This window comes from Chironomus tepperi, unplaced genomic scaffold (assembly GCF_022539635.2).
Source record: "Chironomus tepperi strain 1889 unplaced genomic scaffold, CSIRO-AGI_Ctep_v1 contig_85, whole genome shotgun sequence".
Classification (NCBI taxonomy): Eukaryota; Metazoa; Arthropoda; class Insecta; order Diptera; family Chironomidae; genus Chironomus; species Chironomus tepperi.
The window spans coordinates 603357-622782 of NW_027226207.1; the positions used below are offsets into that span (position 1 = coordinate 603357).

The following is a 19426-nucleotide window of genomic DNA, read 5'->3' on the forward strand; positions in this document are numbered from 1 at the left end:
AAATATACCTACATACATTAACTAATGAAAATAAACAATTTAATTTAACAATTTTGTCGCCATTTTTTACCAAAAAGCATAAAACATAAAATATGAGAAAAATGAAAATGAAAATTATTTTTATGAAAGAGTAAAAAGATACATTTTTTTAAGGTATACATGAATAAAAAATTATATAAAGTATATTTACATAAATTACATACCTATAAAAAATTAGAGTGCTTAAAATCGCATAAATAAAATTTTCATAAAAATTACTGTCATTGTTATTATCTGCTATTGGAACTGTGCCTTTTTATGACAGAAACTTATTATTTCTTTTGGATTTGAAGATGCTTCATTTTTAATTTAATTCAAATATTTTTCATGCAATTTTTTGATAATTTTTAAAATGTCAAATTAAAACTTTAGATGCCATTTCATATATTTTGATAAATAAAGTTTATAAAACAATAAAATTTAACATTTTATTATCTATTCATGCTTTCACTTTCAGTTCTGCCAATGCTTATAATCATTCACAATTAGCCAGTCCCATGCCTTACTAGAAATTTCAAATATATTTTGACATCTAGATGGCGTTGACTTTTTAAACTAAAACTTACAGTTAAAGAATTACTCTTCAAGCTTTCAATCTGATCTCTGATTGGTTCCTCTATAGCATCTTAAGGCAGCCAATGGGAACAAAGCTTTTAATTCCCATACCCATAATTACGTTCGTTGTATGCATTGTAAAGTTCCAATTACGATTATTATTAGTTTAACCATTATTACAATATTAAAATATTAGCATTGCCTATGCCAATATCACTACTAATTTAAGGCTAAATGTAAGGAACACTAATTGAAATAAAAATTGTCACTTTAATATTGAATCAAATTTGAATTTTTCATAAGAAGTTCCTTATTGTATGATTTTAATCGCATTATCTTTCATTATGTCTACATAATAATTGTTATTGATATTTGAGGCATTTTAACTCTGATTGTGTATGTATGTATGTGAGCTGTGTATTGTTGTTGCAGAATCACTTAAAATTTTTCGTACTTACCCCTCAATTTTCTCTGTTATTATTTTTTGTTAGGATGTGAAAAAAAATCCTCTGTTTTTTTTTTTTTTTATTTTTTTGGTCAGTTTGAGTGATTACCTCCGCAGTTGTTATTAAACATTCGGAGAGGTGTGACGGTTTAAAAAGAGATTCCATAGTGATGTCAATAAAAGATAAAATCTGCGTTCAAGTGAATTCTCAAGAGAATGAAAAAAGTCATAGTCGAACTCATCATACAAGCTTCTTTGAGAAGCTATATGGAAATTTAGAAAAATCTAGTGATCATGAGGAAAAATTAGAATCAGAAAGTTTAATAAATAGAGATGCAATTCATTCACCTTCAGAGTCAAGTGGAAGTTCATCTAGTGATATTAATGTTGAAAGGTTGATTATACAGCATAAATTAATTAGTGATAAAATATTAAAATTAAATATGTTCAATATAGGCCTAGCATAAAAGCTCCAAATAATTTTGTGTCATCAACTATTTTACCTACGCATTTTGCTGCAATAAGATTGCCATTATTTTCAACAGATCCTCATAGTCATTTTGCTGCATTTCGTAAGTAAACCTTTAATTATTAACTTAGTGCTTGAAGTCGATTCGGGGCTACTTGACTCTTTATAAAAGTGTCGAGTAGACTTCAAGCTTTTGGGTCGATTTCTTCGGTATGGATACGGTACGGCATTGATGTAACACCTTACTATAATTAGTGCACCATTATATTGGCACAGTGGTTTGTCTATACTGTACCGTACCATACTCAAGCCGGCCTAACTCTAGTCTGGAGTCAGAATAGTTGAATTCGAATTTTTCGCCTCTAGTATGCCATGTGTCTTTAAGGACCAGTAAACATCAAAAATTCTAATTCTTCATCCTTCTATCTCTTCTGTCTCAAAGCAAAAAGATGCCAATTGTCACACAACCTCAGACATAACTCACGCTTTAAACGTAATAAGTGAACAGTCCCGAAGGGAAAACTCACAAGTGTCTTGAAATGCTCATGACTTTTTACATCCACTTTCTGGCTAAGAACGGAAGCCATTTTTTCTATTCATATTTTGCACTTCAAAAACAAATCAAAGAATCATAGTTATTATTCATCCACATTTCCGCATGACTTGTTTTGACATGTAAATTGATCGCAAAAATAAAGAACTACTCATTTATACATTAGAGCGATATTCTTGAGTAGCATAAATTAATATAATGTTACGCATATTTACAAATTAAAGGATATTATACATTTACTGTGCGTATTTTAAAGCCGTCTCGGGACTATGGTGTTGTCAAATCTTAGTGGTAAGCCACAACCGAAACCAAAGCATGCGGTTCACGATATTTATAAACGATTTCGACGGCACACTAGTTTGCCGCGGTACACAGTTAAAACAACATTGCACTACTATATGTGAATTTCAATTAGATATCTAAAACTCAGTGGTCAGTTGGTGATCAGGCAGTTATCATGATGCTTTGTTCGGTAACTAATTAATGGATTAGTTAGAGTCCGTTTTCTTTTTACGTTTGCTTTTTAAGAAGAACTATGAGTCTGCCAATTCTTAAGAGTTTAAACTAGGGTTCATGAACCGCAGGCTTGCATTTCCTTTGTTTTTGATGGGTTGGGTCGTAATTATAAATACAAGATGATTTCGTGTTGTAAACCTAACCATCTCTAATCTGATTGTGGGGTAGGATAGGCTACCCTTCTGTTCAGGTGGTTTGGATAGTATTTTACTTTATCCTTTAACGCACTTATCCCGGCACACAACTCAGTCGTCAGCGGAAAACCACTAGAAGGTAAACACTTGACATTTGGTCAACGTCTTAGTCAGAATTAGAATTTTATATGGAGTCGAGTTGACTTTTTTCATACAAAATCCAAATTGACGTCAAGCTAATAAATTCACAAGCTAAAGAAAATAACTTCAAGTGCAAAACATGCGGAAGATGATATAAAATTATTAACGGAAGGCGAAAATTGATATATCAGTATAAAAAATACCAAAAAATCTCTGCTTCATGAAACCTTAAATATGCAGTTAATTGAATTAAATGAAAGGGAAAAAATGTCTAACCACAAAGTAATATAAAGACATTAAGGTAATTTGTCACTCATTTAATAAAATGATATAGATGTTGAATGAAACATCACTGAATGGTTTTAAAAAGCAATTTTCATGTTTGTCTTCTAAATTGAGATGAAATCAACAGCTTATTAAATGTACGGTAAATGATAATAAATAGAAAAGGGAGATTCCAATTGAAAAGGAATGAAAACACATGTTTGTTTTCACACAAATGATTTAAACACTTGAATAATACTTCAAATAAAAATTATAATTCTCAAAATATTTTTGTTAAAGGAGACAATAAAAAATAAGGCATGAATAATAGTGGAAGGTATTTGAGTTTTAATTTTTAGGGACGCAAACAGCAATCATGTAGTTAAATATGTGTGGTTGGAAAGTATTATGCGATAAATGATATCTTAATATGAACGTTTAGTGTCGTGCATATATGTGATTTATGTTACTTCAAAAAATAACAACAGGACATCCTTTTAGCCCTAAAACATCCTCTTTAAATATGAAAGTATAAATAATCATGACATTTATGAAATTGATATAGAACTTGTCGCATATGGCATATTAGTGAGAATCTGTATTTTTTAATTAAATTTTCAAGTATAATACCTAAATGAATATCATTTTTCATGATGAGTACTATATAGAGTAATTAGGTTGTGAGAATTTTTTCCATATCAATGCACAATTATCAAATTGAATTTAATTTTTTGTGAATTATTATGTAGTTGCAAGGCGTCGGAAAAAGGAAGGAAAGCAACGAAGACAACGGACAACATTTAGTAGTGATCAGACACTGAGATTAGAAGTGGAATTTAACAGAAATGAATATATATCTCGTGGTAGACGATTTGAACTAGCTGAAAGTCTTAAATTATCTGAAACGCAGATAAAAATATGGGTAAGTTCTTAATTAACTTGGTATGCCTGCATATATTACTTTTTAATTCCACATCTTTTAGTATCAAAATAGACGAGCTAAGGAAAAAAGGATTGAAAAAGCTCAAATAGATCAGCAATACAGGTAAATAAGACTATAACTATATCCATAAGCATATGATTAATCATCCTTATTTTCTTATTAATCAAAGAAACTTGGCGGCGTCTACTCTCATTCCGTTTAGCCTGACTTATTCGCAACCGTGTACTGCTTTTAGTCAGCCAATTCAAAATCAAAGCAATTTTCAATTACTTCCAGACTCTACATTTTCACAATTCCAATCTTCAACAACAACTTAGTAATTTTCCATTATACTTATGTTCTACAAAAAAGACAATAATTAAAATGAAGAAGGATAAGAAAGAAAGTAAAATTGTTATTTGAGGAAAGGAGATTGTAATGATGATTTCTCATGAAGACTCTATTGTCCGTTCCCTTACTCGCGACTCGTGTATAATTTTCTAACAATACAATATCTCACAAAACCTTTATAATTGAAGGAAAATTGTTGTATTGTAAGATATGCACGCAATGAAGGAAAAGTTCTTCGGAAGTAATGATAATAACTAGACAGAATAATGAAAATAATTAAAAAGAAGAAAGACTTGTGCATTTTACCTATTTTTTGGGGGATTGGAAATAAAATTATTAATTTCGAAAAAAGAAAAAGTTTTTAAAATTTTGATTAAGGAACCTAAGAATAGGCAAATAAAGATGTTAATTACAAGATTAGATACACATATCATTTAAAATTAAAAAGTTTTTATTTCTGTAACTGTATTTCAATAAGTTCTCAATTCTAGTTTAAGAGTTATTTGTATTGTAATAATTAATCATAAATTCTCTAACTTGAGCAATAACATCTATCGTAGATTGATCAGCAGTAATTGATTTTGTATACAAATCAGTTGCTTCAAGATATTTACAAGCTTTGCTATAGTTCTGGATGTACATTAATTGTTGCATAAATTCAGTTGGGATAAAAACACTAGCTATTTCCTGGATTATAATACAGTCATCCTTACTCACAAATTTAAAATCTTTCATTTCATTAATGACCTTCAGCACATGCAAAAATGAATTGATTGATAATTTGGTTTTGGTAAACTTTTTCAGCAGTGTCAATGTGGATTCTCTCAATATTTTCAGCATGTGTTCATTTTCTTTGCTTGAATGGAAAACATGATAAATCAGTGAGACAATCACTTCAATAATATCATATTCAAAAGCTTCAACGTTTACAGATGTTTGGAAAATCCACAGTCCAAGTCCATATTTATCGATTAAATACTGCGTCTTGTCACATTTAATTACAAGCTTATCAACAATCTTAAGAATTAATAAGTCAATCTTTCGGCTTGATAAAGGACATTTATAGCATGATAAAATCATCTTTAAGAATGGTGTATTGTTTAAGATTTTAAAGTCTAAACCATCATTAATTCCATTATTGATCATATTGAGAATAAACAATCTAGTTTCTTCATGTTGAACCTCACTGCTGTGAAAAAGTACCAGCAGCTCAGGAATAGTGGAGAACTCAAATTTATCTTTTATGATTAAATAATTTGACACAGTATTATAAATTGGATGAAGCTTGTTTGGAATTATTCTGGAAAATTCAGCCAACATGCGTGTTGATATCGACGCTGGACGTGGAAAATGCTTTTCATCTTTATTTTCAGATTGCGTGCCTTCTTTTACATCCGCTATACCCTTTTGCATTGAATCATAATATCGTATCCAAATTCCTTTTGTTTTTCTGTAGATAATGTAAATAAGTATAAAGTCAGTCAAATTGTCATGGATAAAAATAAAATAATAACTTACTTCTTTGCTTCGGTGTTTTCACGACATTTTAAAAGAATGTGAGCAGCAAGTAGTCTCATATTTTCATCTTCACAGGATAGTGCAGGTGGTATAAGAGAAATCAACTCATTTTTGACCGCAACTGATAAAAATTTGAAAGATGAACCTGTAAGGATCATTTCAAATAATGGAAGGAAATATCCTGGATCGTAAATGTTGTCATCACCATCATTATTGAGAAGGTGATTCATATCCTTTATATCAACTCCGGCCAATTGTCTCTTAATTGGATAATTATTTAATGTATTCTCGATAAGTGACTTCTCAAAAAGGCTTAGGAGTTTGAAGAAGACGCCATCCATTTTATCAAGTGAAGTATTTTTGATAAATTTCAATTCGTTGTGCTCATGAGATGTAAAATGAGTTAAAGCTGCTTGTCCGAACAAAAGCGGATTATATTCGTGAAGATCAATTCCACATCGAATCTCGTAAAATCGGAGTAAATTCAAAATCAATTGATCACAAGATGACATTGTGGCTTGATATGATGATAAGTATATTGGGATGTGTTTTTCGTGTGCTATTTCCGGATTTTTCTGTGCTAAGACATTAATGAGGTAAAATAAATTACGTTTCCAATTACGAGTAAGTGATTTCATGTTGAAAGCAAGTTTGAAGAAATTTGAATGGGAAAATATCATGTCGAAAATAGTAACGATTTCCTTCGGTTCCACATTGATAGTAGCAATAACTTTTCCCAAAATGACCAACATTTGTGAATGCTCAATAGATTTTAATCCATTTTTTAAGCAAGTTTTGTAAAACTTATTCCAGTTTTCATCATTCACTTGAATTCGTTCATCCTCAGTTGTTGGAACATACTCAATCCATTTTGTCATTATATCAAGATAGTCTCCATGATCCTTACTATCAGATAATCCAAAAAGTTGAATCCAAAGACTAATAAAATTGTAGAAAACTGTATCGTTTTGTTCAGCTTCAAGGGCTTTTGTAAATATAGCATGTAACATCTTAGCTTGAAAGATAGCACTTGATTCAAATTTAAATTTCTTTGTTGTTATATCTCGACACTCATTTTGTGGCATTGCAAACTTTATAAGTTGTATCGATGATTCAACATTTTCACGATAAATTTGTGCAGCTTTATTTGGTTTTTCGATAGCTCTTACGATACCAGATTTGAATTCAGCATAGAGAGGCTTAAGCATATTATCACTAACGATGTTTTTCTTGAAAGCAATGTGAAGAAGTGGATATAAATATTCTTTCTTAACTTTCATGGCATCCTTGATGAAAAGCTCATTCCATTCATTTTTGCGACTAAATAGCAAAACTACCAATTGCAAGAAAGTTTTCGTTAATGACACATCATCTTGAAATACGATTTTAAAAATTTCACATGACATATCTTCCATGCTGTGAGGGAAAGTTAAAAGATAATTTTTTAAGCTTTCATCAAACTGATTTAAATCAAGGGTCGTATTAAGAACTGAATTAACATAAATTTTCTCCAATTGTTGAATTTGTGTGGTCGATAGCGGTGTTTCCTTCAATTGTGTAATTTTATCGATACACAATTTGATTGCTCTTATTGATTTCTCATCTATAGGCTTATTCATTAATAAAGTCATCAAATCATGATATTGATCACTTCCAAATGGAAACATTTCAATGACATTTAAGGTTGATTCGGTAATTGTAGTATTCTTCAATTGTGTAACGATTTTCAAGCAATATTTCTCAAGCTTCTGAGCAAAATTATCACTTGTGTTGAATACAGAAAGAAGACTTTCGATTAATTTTGTAATTTGATTCATCTCAATAATGTTGAAATCATTCAGGAGAATTGAATTGTGTTCGAAAATGTAGCTAACTAAACTTGACGATATTAACTGCATATCATAATCATATATTTTATTGGCAGTCTTTCCAACTGGTTTATTATCATCCTTTAGTAGCAATTTATTCTTATGATCAGCTTCAAGTTCAAGAATCTTATTGTAAAAACATTTGATATATTTTGTTAATTCAATCACTTTTTCATCCGTTAATGAATCACTATGAGAAAGCTTTAATCCACAGAAAACTGTTTGCAAGATTAATAGTTGTAACGATTCACCATCAGCACTTGAAACGCCTTGAAACTCGCAATCATTAACGATGGAATTTTGAAATTCCTTATAAACTGAGGAACTACATCCAACTAAAATGTCGTCAAATGTGGTCAGACTTTTCTTTTTGATGTAATTGACAATTTTAGTGTTTAGTTCCAAATTTTCTCGTTTTAGTAGAGTTATAAATGACTTTTTCATCTCCGGAAATGAATGATAAAGCAATAGAATCAACACTTCAACAAATTCAATGATTCTGTTAAGTTTTTCAGGTTTAAACGTAAGTAATATTGGTAAAGCATTACTTAATTGGCAACTATAGTTCACAACACTATCATCAGAACGTTCACTATTATTTATCGAATCAAATAAATTTATGTCGTATGTTGAAACTGTTCCTGAATCCCATTTAAAGTTCACTTCGACTGTATTTTGATTGGATTTTAAGACTTTAATGAAAGTATTGATAGTTTCCTCCAAAATTCCTTGTGGTATGATTCGGAGAGCTTCCAGCCAAATCGATATTTCCAAATCACTGGCGGACGAAAAAAGTGATATGTTTTTGATAATCTTAAACAATAAAGTCCTCGATTCTTTTCTATAAGCCTCATTTGTACTACAGCAATAAACTTGAACCATGATCGTGAAGATTCTAGTAAACATTTCGGTTTCTAAAGAAAGAATGTTTGGTTGAAGAGCCAAAATAATCTTAACAATTTTCATTTCAATTTCGATGTTTTCATTCTTATTGGTTTCATCTGTAGCTGATAATTGATATTCGTAAACTTGTCTCAATGTTTCCAAATAATCAACAACTGAAGGAATCTTTTCAATAGTTGATGGAAAGCTTTCAATAAGTAGCAATAAAATATCCAGCGTATTCTTCAATTGTGATTTCACAAGTGCTCTGTTCCTGTCAGACTGACTGCGTTTACAAATCACGATGCTTCGATATAATGAATTCAAAATGATATCGATGTGAGGAAAGAATGTAAATAAATGATTGATTAAATCAAATCGTATTCTGTGTTTCTCAAAATCTTTTAATGTGTCAATTTTACTCAGCTCACTCAAATATTTACAGCATTGCTTAAGCATCAAAAGTAATAAGTCCGCGGATATTTCTCGGATTTCTAAGTTGTCTTGTTGAATAAGAGCATTTTCACTCATATGCTGAAGAATAAACTGTGACATTGAAAACCGTATAATGTTGTTGGAAATCTTTTTTGGTTCCAACGGAGCGATTAGTTTCATCATTGCCGAGGGATCGATCTCAGAAATTAATTTTTTTGTAAAATTTGCACACATGAACCAATTCGTAGTTACTTTTGGAGCTAAGCCAATAACTAAACGATGCAATAAATTTTGCATTAGATCAGGACATGATTTAACCATCTCAATCGTAAGTAATGAAGGATATTCATGCATCCAAACATTCTTGAAAATTCCCAAAATATGAAGTTGTCTCAAGTTTTGACGATGTTCAGTTATTCCTTTAAATGCTATTCCATATTTTCTATTTGTAAGCAACAATATCAAGAAATGGTGTGCTAGATTTACAACATTATCTTTTTCATCATCAGATCCTTTCCATTCGTAAAGTTTTAAAAGATGCTTGATTGATTCATCAGTAAAAATTTTCAATTTCTCTGGCTTACTGAATGAAGTTGATATTAAAACACTTTTCGTAAGGCAACTTAAGACGTCTTTAATTGTTTCGTATCCATCATGATATAGGTTTTGAAGGAAAAATTCAAATAGTGCATGCTTTTGCAAAATCTTCTTGCACATTATGGCATCCGTTTCACGAAGTAAGAAGCTCATAAAAAAGTTGACGAAAGATTCTCTAACAGTCACAGTAGATACAGTTTTCTTTCGTTTTGATTTTACTTCCTCTTCAAAAATTGCGAGATCACTTTTTTCATTCACTTTTGAGAATATTGTGATATTCTTTAAAATATCATGACCGAGTTCTCTGTCAATTTTTACTGCAATTGTTAAAATGTTCAGCATAGTTATTTTATCAGCAACATTTGATGACGATAACATCTTCATTATAGATTTATTATTCTTATTCACAAGATATTTTAATGATTGCACAGTTGACTCGGGACGTTGATTATCATCGTTCATGATAGCTTTAATGATAAAATTTAGCATAGTATACAAGTTTGAGAGTATTTCCAAGCTCGATTCTTCATGACTTTTTATTGTTTCCACAACTTCTAATGGCTTGCCACCGCCGTTTATAAAGTCAAAAACAATGTCTTGAGTTTTAGTTGCAATATTAATAAACAGTTTCAGATCTATAGAGATAACGAGAAAAGAACATGTATTAATTTTAGAAAATATGAGAAAGCAAGTATATAACAGTATTTACCATCAAAAAAATTTCCAGATTTCTTCAACTTTTGTCTGAACTGTTTAACATCAAATTCCTTCATTTTCACTTCCGCTCCTGCTGCTGATTTCAAATGAGTACATATTAATATTAACATTTAACAGAAATAATGCTAGAACTTACCATTTTCAATCTTTGCCTTCTTGTCATCCTCCTCTTCATCTTGACTGCTTAATTTTCGTTTCATTTTGGCACTTATTTATCAAAACAAAAACACGTGTATGGCAATATTTATTAAAAATATTTTTCTTAGTAAAAGACGAACCGACAGTTTCTATTTCCGATTTTAATAGATCACTTAAGGCTTTATAACTAGTATGAATGCTTATAAATCAATTATTTCCATACAAATTCACTTATTTAATTATTTTAAATAAATTGCCGAATTAATTTGTTTCTTTTTTGAAAATCCAAGAGAAAACTACTATTTTGAAATTTCAAAATACGTTAGACATTTGACAAAATTTTAAATATAGGTGAATGTATGTCACAGTATGTCAATTTATAATATTAACTTAATAAAGGTAATAACATTGAATTTAAACAAATAATAGCCTTAAAAAGAAACATGAGTTGCTAGATGAATTAATTAAATTCAATATTTGGAATACATTTTCCCTAATGACGTACGTAAAGTTCAGATGGCTTGAATTACATTTATTAGCTATTCACATAAAATTTCAATAATTTATGAATGAATTGCTATGTGTCTTGCTCAGGTTTATTGAAATTAATTACATAGATACATGCGCATTTGATTTTGTGCCATTTTCAAGACTGCTCTACGGAAGAATGTCAATTTCCTTTTCTTTTTGAATTGCATAATATTTGTGTAGTAAGCTAATAATATAGCAAGATCAACATTTTATGGAACTAGTTTGCGGTGCATATCCAATAATATTGATCAAAAGCACATGCAAAATTAAGTTTGATAGCTCTGTTCCATTGAAAAATAATGCTGTCGATCATTCAGGGTCGTATTCAAGAAGAGGATTTTGGGGTCAAACCCCAAAACCACCACCACCTCTCAAAAATCGAAAGCATCTCCCCCCTAAAAAGTTAACATAATTAATGAGCGACCCCATAAAATTACATTTGATGACATTTGCAGACAAATGTACAATTAAAAATGTATTTCCCATTTCCACTTCTTAATGCTTATGACTCAATCGATTACCGCATATCACAGACATTTTCCTCCATATTCAGAGAAAGTATGGAAAACTAGTTTTTTTACTTGAACATTCTTTTTCATCTCCACAAGATTTGCCACGCACTATTTCAATGAGGAAGCGTGAATTGTTTTTCTTTTATTTTAAATTTTCAAGCATTATTGCAACACTGCTCAGACGGATAGTGAATGTGATAAAGTAAACAGTTATCAAAAGTGAAATTAAAGTGCAATATATTTCTTATTTTAAAAACACAATGACTTCAAATATATTTCTTATTGTGAGTAGCATAATAAATGATTACTAAGATGAATAAAATAATGTTTTCTTATATCACAACAGTTTAGTGGCCTTATGTTGATAGTTAATTATTCGAAGTGTGCTAACTATGAAAGAGATAGTAACGTAAATCATCAATTAAGCTCCAATCGAAGATCTTTTATTAGGTTCATAGACGAGGTATTTTATAGCTAAAGATAGAATTTCCCGCGCTTTTCTTAACTTGTGTGTTTATATCTACTTAGGATAAATTAATGTCATATTTGTCATCTTTTGGAGGCAATCCTAATGCAGAAGAGTCAAGAAAGCATATGGTTTACAAGCGAGCATCAGGTCGGATTAAGAAGGTTAAGAAAAACTCAACAAACAATTCAACACTTACAGTATTAGAACCAAACAAGAAGAAAAGAAGTGAAAAGAAAAATCATGTTCCAAAAAATTTTACTTTACCATCGCAATTAGTGAAATTTGAACTTGAAGATGCAAAATACAGTGAAGAATATGAACAGTTGAAGAACAGTAGAAAATTGCGAGTTAAAAGATCAGCAGCTGGCAATAAAACAAATGTTGAAAATAGAAAAGAAAAACAATTTATGAAGGAAAAGTTTGTACAGCCTAAAGAATTCTTAAAATTCGTTTTATCTGATGCTATCATTGCTGTTTCATCAAAGGCTTCTGCTAACGAAGATAAACAATCAAAAGGCGAAAAGAAAATAAAAAGGGAGGTGAGCGCTACTGATTCCACATCAAGCGATACAACACGAAAAATTAAAATTACACATCCATTATCATCTACTTCCCGCATCAAACACGTTTCATTCGAAGAATTACCATCAAAGATACAAAAAGTAATTGAAAGTACAATTAGTGATGCAATATTAAAAGGAAAAGCTAGTGATGGAGATTATTTGAAGTTTTTTTATGGAGACCGAATTATAAAAGTGCCAGTATCACTATCGAAATACATTTCGCCAATGAAGGAAACTCCATCTAAAGGACTCTCAGATTATTATAGTACAATAAAAACTCAAAAATTCCAAAAGGAAGATGTAGTAACTGAGGCACCATTTTTACCAGTTTCTAAAAATACATTTGCAAAATATCAATCATTTGTTAAGCATGAAGTTAAACCCTACATGCCAGAAAAACCACAATCTTATGCAAATTACGTAACTCCCATCAAGGAAAATCCCATGCCAAAAATTGAAAAAGAACCTATTCAGGAATATCCAGCAAAAAAATCAATTTATTACTATTCAAATGAAAATGAACAAAAATTGTCAAGTCCAGTCATATATGAAAGCCCTTCACAAGAAAAAGAAACCAAAGAAATTATACGAGAATCGATTCCAATAACAGAAGATTTCAATGAAAGTAAATATGATGAGCAAATTTATCCAACAAGTTATATGGAATATGATGACGGTTTTTCAAAAAAATCTATGGATTACCATGAAGACAAAAACTATGCTTTCGGTTATCACGTTTCAGACTACAAATCAGGTAATAATTTTGGACATACTCAATCGAAAAATAATAAAGAGATAAAAGGAGAATACTCAATTTTACTTCCCGATGGAAGGGTTCAAACTACAAAATATTTTGCTGATGATTCTGGTTTTCATGCAGACGTTTCCTACCAAAATATCCATTAGCTGTTTAGCAAATATGTTTAGTAAATAAGAGTAATCAATGTGCAATAATGATACTTACTACCTGCCATTTCCATAATGTTAATAATTTTAATTTATAATCATCTATGTTAAATTGTTTTAATAAATTGATTTAAATTGTCTTAAGCATTCGAAACTTTTTTTGTTGCTTTTCTTGATGTTGACGATCGATCCCAGATGTTGGTAAAGATTTTCTTTTACAAAGCATACTTGATCATACGAAATTTCGCATACTAATATAAACAGTAAAATTTTTAAAATTAAATTTTAAATTTTTTTACCGATATATCTATTGATGTATTGCTTTAGGTAGTTATATTAGGGTATATATCATTTACAATGCATCTGAACTAACAGAAATCACTTGAAAGTAGAAAACTTTCCAAATCAAAATTTGAAAAATTTCTTTCGTAATGTTAGTTTTATTGTTTACAGAAAATTCAAATACCTTTTTGACAGTTAAAAGTTGCAGCAACTTTGTTCGGGAACATCTATTCATCTTCGACCGATTATTAGAGCTGTGATCTTTAAAGCTAAAGAGTTTATGTATAATACATTTATTGATTTCTTTTTTTTATAATGTCATCATTTTATAAATTCTTACAGAAAAATCAATATCACATTTTAAAGATCTTAAACAAACCTTAATTTATATTAAAGCATGTACGTTATGAAACCCACAGTAACTCGAGTCGAAACATGAATTGAACTTTTATTACAATTCAAGATGAATTACACAATTTTAATTCTCTACCGTTTTGATTTTTATGCATATTATATATGCTACAATAACATGACAGTTCTTCTTTGTTATTGACCTTCGATTTTCTAAACCCTACCATGTGTTCTTGTTAAGCCTTATAAGAATCTTGCTACTTGTAAAATCTTTCTTGCTTGAATAAATTTACGAAATTTGCTCTTCTGATATGAAGCAATTTGATTTTTCAGCTTTTTTTGCAGGGCCTTCTTTTGTTTTTCCTTTCACATTTCATTTCATTTCATTTAGAAGAATGCTACATTATTACAACTAACTATTATTAAATTCTACATTTTTATTTTTTCATTGAAATGCAATACACTCTGCTGTTGCTGCTGCATTCATTCGCGAATATTGCATTGATTGTATATTTTATTAATGTTAGGTAGGCTATGTATTGTATATAAGAAGATGAGTGTTCTTCAAGAAGACATCCATTCAAGTGTAAATCTTCGAGAAAAACAGATCAGACTGACTATATTTTCCGCATTGCTTTCATATCAAGATAATTAAAAATGTTCAAATTGTTTGTAAGTTTGATTCTATCCCAAAGTGATGTAGATTAAGTGATGTGTAAATTTTGATTCTATCTTTTAGATGCTTTTTGGGATCTTGATTATCGTGCAAAAAGTTTCAGCGCAAAAAAGCAATTTGTATCTTCCTCCAGAAGAAAATGGATATGACTATCCTCAGCCTCCAGCTGGAAATAAACCAAATAAGCCTAACGCTCCTGGAAAACCACCCGCATCAAATGAGGTATGAGTTCCGAGTGTGATTCAAACCCACGTTTTCTGAGCTACCATGTGTTTTAGACAGCATGTCACTCATTGTACAGCTCTTATTGTTGTGTTGGACCAAGCAACAAATCCAACTACCTATAATTTATGACATGATTTCAATTGAATTGCAAATATATTATAATTTACAGGCTCACGAACCAGGAATGCCTTTCGATTTTCAATATGCCGTGAATGAAATAGACACAACAAATCAAAACGTGGATTTTGCTCATACTTCCAATTCTGATGGCGACGTGACAAAGGGCGAATATAAAGTGTAAGTAATTGAATTTTATGCCTAATTTAAACTAGAAATTAAACTTTTTATGATTGCAGTGCTTTACCCGATGGACGTTTACAAGTTGTGAAATATACAGCAGATTGGAAAAATGGATATAATGCAGAAATTACATATGAGTAAAAATGTTAATGTTCTTAAGCCAAAATTTATGTTTCTATTACCAATATATTGACGTATACTAGTTAAATATGTACTACATTTAATAAACAATATCTTGTTAAAACAAATTAAAAACGTGCCCTAAATTATTTATTGTTATTTTTTCTAACGGTCTTTTAAATTTTGAAATGATGGCTTATTTTTTTCTGAAGCTGAGTTTTTTTTTAGCGCTGGATCTTTAATATCTTTTCACGTTTATTGCAATTAATAAGGTAAATTAAGTGAGTTAAATTAATGTTTTGTATTGTTTATGCAGCTAATATCCATTGTATAGTGAAGTTATTGGGTAAATTTGTCAATAAATTATAATATTTGTGATTTTCCGGTTTTCAGCGAAGAAATAAATTTACCAAGCTATTATGGAGAACGTTTCTAATGAAGGAAACGGGAATGTTGGAATTAAACGCTCGTTGTCGTGCTCAGAAGATGAAGATGGGTTTTTAGGATTCGATATCGGTAAAAGATGCTTAATTATTTAATCCAGTAAAGAAATTAAATCTAATTGTCTTGATTTTAGCTGAACAAAATGACAGCCAGCATATGATACAGAACATAAAGAAAATATGCACAGACGAATCTTCGGATGCTGAATCATCGATATTAAAAAAGCATTTACCTAATCGTTCAACAGATATACTAGATCCTGCTTATAAATTGCCTTTTAGATATGGCTGGAAACGGGAACTTGTGAGAAACTTGATTATTCTATTGATTTTGCATTCCAATAAAATGTTATTCAATCTAATTTAAGGTTTTACGTGCTGAGCCGTCAATGAGTAAAGAGAAAGGTGAAGTTTATTACATTACTCCGAGTGGAAAGAAATTAAGAACAAGACATGAAATACAGACGCATCTTCACGATGACCTAACTATAAATAATTTTACGCTTGTAAAGGAAGCTATTGGAGCTAGTCCTGATGATGAAATTATAAGACCTGCTAAATATTACAATTATGCTCGCCGATCAAACGTAGATCCAGTAATTGGAGAGGCTAATCAGCAGCCGTTACTTGGAAAGCGAATTCCAAAGCCAAAAATGCGTTTTGGATCGAGTCCGCCTCCACCGAGCATTAATAACAATAATAATAGTAATATTTCGAATAATTCGAATAACAGTTCTTTATCGCCATACCAATTAACTAACAAATCTTTATCGAGAGACAACAGTCAAGACGCAACAAAAATGGGATCATTTAAGAAGCAAGGCAGCTCAGTAAAGTCCAAAACAAAGTGAGTATTATTATTCGCAGAGTTCGAAGCCAGTGAAGTGAAATCATTTTGTACTCGCTTCGCTCTTCGATGGGCAATTCCACGATTTACATAAGTGAATCTAAAAGTTAGTCGTATCATATTATTTAAAACGAAATTTTTGGAAAAGAAATTATCGTGGAATCAACCCTAGACAAATTTGATTAAGAATAGCGCGAAATTTTGTGATTATATTCGGCTGATGATGCTTAAAAATTTGAGCTAAATTTATGTATTTTCTGTCCATCAGAACGGGTGACGCGAGATGTACTATAAATTGTTTGGCCGCATTAGGGAAAATACCACAATTGCAATGCAAAATTTGTTTATGTCTATATCACCATGAGTGTGCTAACAAAACCGCGAATATCGATGGCACAACTTTCACATGCGAGGTAATATTTGACGCGATCACTTTTGTACTTTAATTTAAGTAGTTGCCTTCAATTGTTTTTGTTTGTTCTTTTAGAATTGTAATTTCAAATTTTCCAAAAGTGCTCAAAACACTCCAAAAAAGCATCATCAGCCACCACAGCCTTACAACTCAGATAAACCTCCTCATAATTTTGAAAATCAACCACAAACGCTTGTTACATATAACGGAAAAAAATTCATCATGTTTGAATCTGACGAAAGCAGTAATGATGCTAAAAAGATCATTAATCGCGCGTAAGATCATGAACTAACTTTGAAAACGAGAAAAATATAAATCTATCCTTTATTTCTCTGTATATTTTCAGAAGTGTTCAGAAAACTGCCGATACAAATGCGAAACAATCCAATAACTTTGTTCAGGAAGCTGCAACAGTTCAAATTTCACCTTTCAATTTCTCCTCAAACTTTCTTCGTAATGTATCAATTGGATTTGATGTTCTATTGCATACTTTTCAATATCTCAAAGTACAGGAGTTACAGCGTGCAAGCCGAGTTTGCCGAATGTGGAATATGATTGGAAACAGTAGCATATTATGGAAGACAGTTCGTATGAAAAATTCGCATGTAAACGATTGGGATGGATTTGTCAAAACTTTAAAACGCAACGGAACTATGCATTTGGATTTAAGAAAAGTTTTGATGGGAAATCAGGAAGAATCGTGGCGTGAATTTTCTGATAAAATTGGAGAGATTGATCAATTACAAGGCATTGATTTATGTCGTTGTACGTCGAATGTTGTTGAAAATTTATTCAAGTCAAATCCCGCACTAAAAATTATTAATGCTGTGTCACTAAAAGACGAAAAGATTAATCTTGAGAGCTTAAAGTTGAGAGATTCCAGTTTAGAGGAATTGAGACTCCGAACAGTTCATAGCAATAATCTGACACTACAAAATTTTGATATCCTTCCACTCATCAATGTCCGACACCTTTCGTTGACTACAATAGAAAATTTGCCGAGCATATTTAATGAAAATAATTTTCTACGGAGTATGACAGCATTGGAATCACTCGAATTAGGATTTTGTGAGCAATTAAATGATCAGCAAATTGCAGAAGATTTAACTTATTTGAAATGTCTTCAACGTTTCCGCATTGAGAAAGGTTCAAATAATTTCAGCATTAATAAAATTTTAGTTTCTATTGCAAAATCACTGCCGAACTTGTGTCAACTTGAGCTAATAAATTGTGATGTTAAGAATAGTTTTGTAGAATCAATATCACAATGCCAACAATTGAAGCGATTACTGTTGATACCGACTTATGTTTCTCAAAGCGCTGCTACAAACTACATGATTATGCAAGGAGTGATGGAATTGCAAAACTTATTAAGTCTTCATTGGGTCGTAACAAATGAATTATTGCGCGTAACTGAATTATATCTCGATCAATCCGACAGTAGAGAGAAAGGCAAAAAGTCACCTGATAAGCATAGCGGAACATCGCCGACAAAAGTCAGAGATTGTATTCCTGTTTTAAAGCCGGTACCTGGAAAACAGGAGGATGAGGAAGTCGAAAGTGCTGCAAATAAGCAACAACAAGTTGAAATCGTTGCTCTTAAAATTGTCGAATCAATACTGTCCAAAAAACTCGACAATACAAAAGTAAAGCTATTGAAGATTCCTCATTCAAATACTTGGAAGCAAGTTCTAATTGAATCATAATCATCAGAATTCAATGGAAGTAAAAAGAAGTGAAGGAATGAAGAATGTTTTTAAATAAAGTTCAAAAAAAGTAAATAGATATGAAATCATAAGTCTTGATTATCAAGGTATTATCTTGTGTACATAGAATGTAAGTTCTCCCTTTATCATACATACTATTGCTCTACTCATGTCATGAAATTTTAATGGAGAGAAGCAGCAGTCAGTTTACTACAAAAGTCCTTGTTCATTTCAATATTTTGTTATATTTCTTATACATGAAAAGCTCAGAATCCGCCGCGATAATCTTTTTGAGAAATAAATAAAATAAAATTACATATTAAAAAATTTAAGTCAATAAATGTATTGAGAAACTTGCGAAGAATTACTTACACACGACTCTTTTCTTCTTTTTGTTTTACAGAATATACGCGTCAAAATAAATATAAAGTATATAAAGTTCGGCAACCGGCAAACTGCTCTGTTTTCAAAAATATTTATGCATGATAATTGAGTTCATTTTTATTGGCTTGGATATGATCAGTGCGTCTATAAATTCA

At 30.7% G+C, this 19426-nt stretch overlaps 5 protein-coding genes across 9 annotated transcripts; 4 read left to right on the plus strand and 1 right to left on the minus strand.

Annotated features, from left to right (window-relative positions):
* Positions 1-1209: 1209 nt before the first annotated feature.
* Positions 1210-4811, plus strand: ro (transcription factor rough). Its single transcript, XM_070634879.1, has 5 exons — positions 1210-1433; positions 1496-1611; positions 3866-4038; positions 4100-4161; positions 4229-4811. Exons 1-5 carry the CDS (start codon positions 1210-1212, stop codon positions 4374-4376), a joined length of 723 nt encoding a protein of 240 aa, XP_070490980.1. The 3' UTR covers positions 4377-4811.
* A 41-nt stretch (positions 4812-4852) lies between these two features.
* On the minus strand, positions 4853-10815 carry LOC139086384 (nucleolar pre-ribosomal-associated protein 1). Of its 2 annotated transcripts, none has more exons than XM_070634822.1 (4): positions 10543-10815; positions 10399-10479; positions 5908-10324; positions 4853-5839 (listed from the first exon to the last, which is right to left on the minus strand). In XM_070634822.1, the coding sequence occupies exons 1-4, from the start codon at positions 10604-10606 to the stop codon at positions 4882-4884; spliced, it is 5520 nt and encodes a 1839-aa protein (XP_070490923.1). In that variant the 5' UTR covers positions 10607-10815; the 3' UTR covers positions 4853-4881. The 2 variants fall into 2 exon arrangements, with proteins under 2 accessions (XP_070490923.1, XP_070490922.1); XM_070634821.1 differs by having other exon boundaries at positions 10399-10482.
* Positions 10816-11708: 893 nt separating this feature from the next.
* LOC139086360 (probable serine/threonine-protein kinase kinX) lies at positions 11709-13591 on the plus strand. The gene is made up of 3 exons (XM_070634785.1): positions 11709-11871; positions 11934-12050; positions 12116-13591. Exons 1-3 carry the CDS (start codon positions 11848-11850, stop codon positions 13523-13525), a joined length of 1551 nt encoding a protein of 516 aa, XP_070490886.1. The 5' UTR covers positions 11709-11847; the 3' UTR covers positions 13526-13591.
* Positions 13592-14815: 1224 nt separating this feature from the next.
* On the plus strand, positions 14816-15500 carry LOC139086426 (cuticle protein 21-like). The gene is made up of 4 exons (XM_070634880.1): positions 14816-14830; positions 14898-15056; positions 15229-15356; positions 15416-15500. Exons 1-4 carry the CDS (start codon positions 14816-14818, stop codon positions 15498-15500), a joined length of 387 nt encoding a protein of 128 aa, XP_070490981.1.
* A 175-nt stretch (positions 15501-15675) lies between these two features.
* Positions 15676-19254, plus strand: LOC139085919 (uncharacterized). 4 transcript variants are annotated; one of them, XM_070634125.1, is made up of 7 exons: positions 15676-15751; positions 15873-15995; positions 16057-16226; positions 16291-16769; positions 17038-17182; positions 17257-17456; positions 17528-19254. In XM_070634125.1, exons 2-7 carry the CDS (start codon positions 15899-15901, stop codon positions 18885-18887), a joined length of 2451 nt encoding a protein of 816 aa, XP_070490226.1. In that variant the 5' UTR covers positions 15676-15751; positions 15873-15898; the 3' UTR covers positions 18888-19254. The 4 variants fall into 4 exon arrangements, with proteins under 4 accessions (XP_070490226.1, XP_070490228.1, XP_070490229.1 ...); XM_070634127.1 differs by having other exon boundaries at positions 17531-19254; XM_070634126.1 differs by having other exon boundaries at positions 15709-15760.
* Positions 19255-19426: the final 172 nt, after the last annotated feature.

Bases quoted from the DNA above. Each gene is read 5' to 3' on its own strand.
- ro (XM_070634879.1), top strand. From the start codon at position 1,210: ATGTCAATAAAAGATAAAATCTGCGTTCAAGTGAATTCTCAAGAGAAT. The intron at 1,434-1,495 runs GTTGATTATACA...TGTTCAATATAG, and splicing joins AGTGATATTAATGTTGAAAG to GCCTAGCATAAAAGCTCCAA. The intron at 4,162-4,228 runs GTAAATAAGACT...TATTAATCAAAG, and splicing joins CAAATAGATCAGCAATACAG to AAACTTGGCGGCGTCTACTC.
- LOC139086384 (XM_070634821.1), bottom strand. From the start codon at position 10,606: ATGAAACGAAAATTAAGCAGTCAAGATGAAGAGGAGGATGACAAGAAG. The intron at 10,483-10,542 runs GTAAGTTCTAGC...ATTTGAAATCAG, and splicing joins GAAGGCAAAGATTGAAAATG to CAGCAGGAGCGGAAGTGAAA. The intron at 10,325-10,398 runs GTAAATACTGTT...TTATCTCTATAG, and splicing joins ATCTGGAAATTTTTTTGATG to ATCTGAAACTGTTTATTAAT.
- LOC139086426 (XM_070634880.1), top strand. The intron at 15,057-15,228 runs GTATGAGTTCCG...TATAATTTACAG, and splicing joins AACCACCCGCATCAAATGAG to GCTCACGAACCAGGAATGCC. The intron at 15,357-15,415 runs GTAAGTAATTGA...TTATGATTGCAG, and splicing joins ACAAAGGGCGAATATAAAGT to TGCTTTACCCGATGGACGTT.
- LOC139086360 (XM_070634785.1), top strand. From the start codon at position 11,848: ATGACTTCAAATATATTTCTTATT. The intron at 11,872-11,933 runs GTGAGTAGCATA...ATATCACAACAG, and splicing joins CTTCAAATATATTTCTTATT to TTTAGTGGCCTTATGTTGAT. The intron at 12,051-12,115 runs GTATTTTATAGC...ATATCTACTTAG, and splicing joins TTATTAGGTTCATAGACGAG to GATAAATTAATGTCATATTT.
- LOC139085919 (XM_070634125.1), top strand. From the start codon at position 15,899: ATGGAGAACGTTTCTAATGAAGGAAACGGGAATGTTGGAATTAAACGC. The intron at 16,227-16,290 runs GTGAGAAACTTG...ATCTAATTTAAG, and splicing joins ATGGCTGGAAACGGGAACTT to GTTTTACGTGCTGAGCCGTC. The intron at 17,457-17,527 runs GTAAGATCATGA...GTATATTTTCAG, and splicing joins AAAAAGATCATTAATCGCGC to AAGTGTTCAGAAAACTGCCG.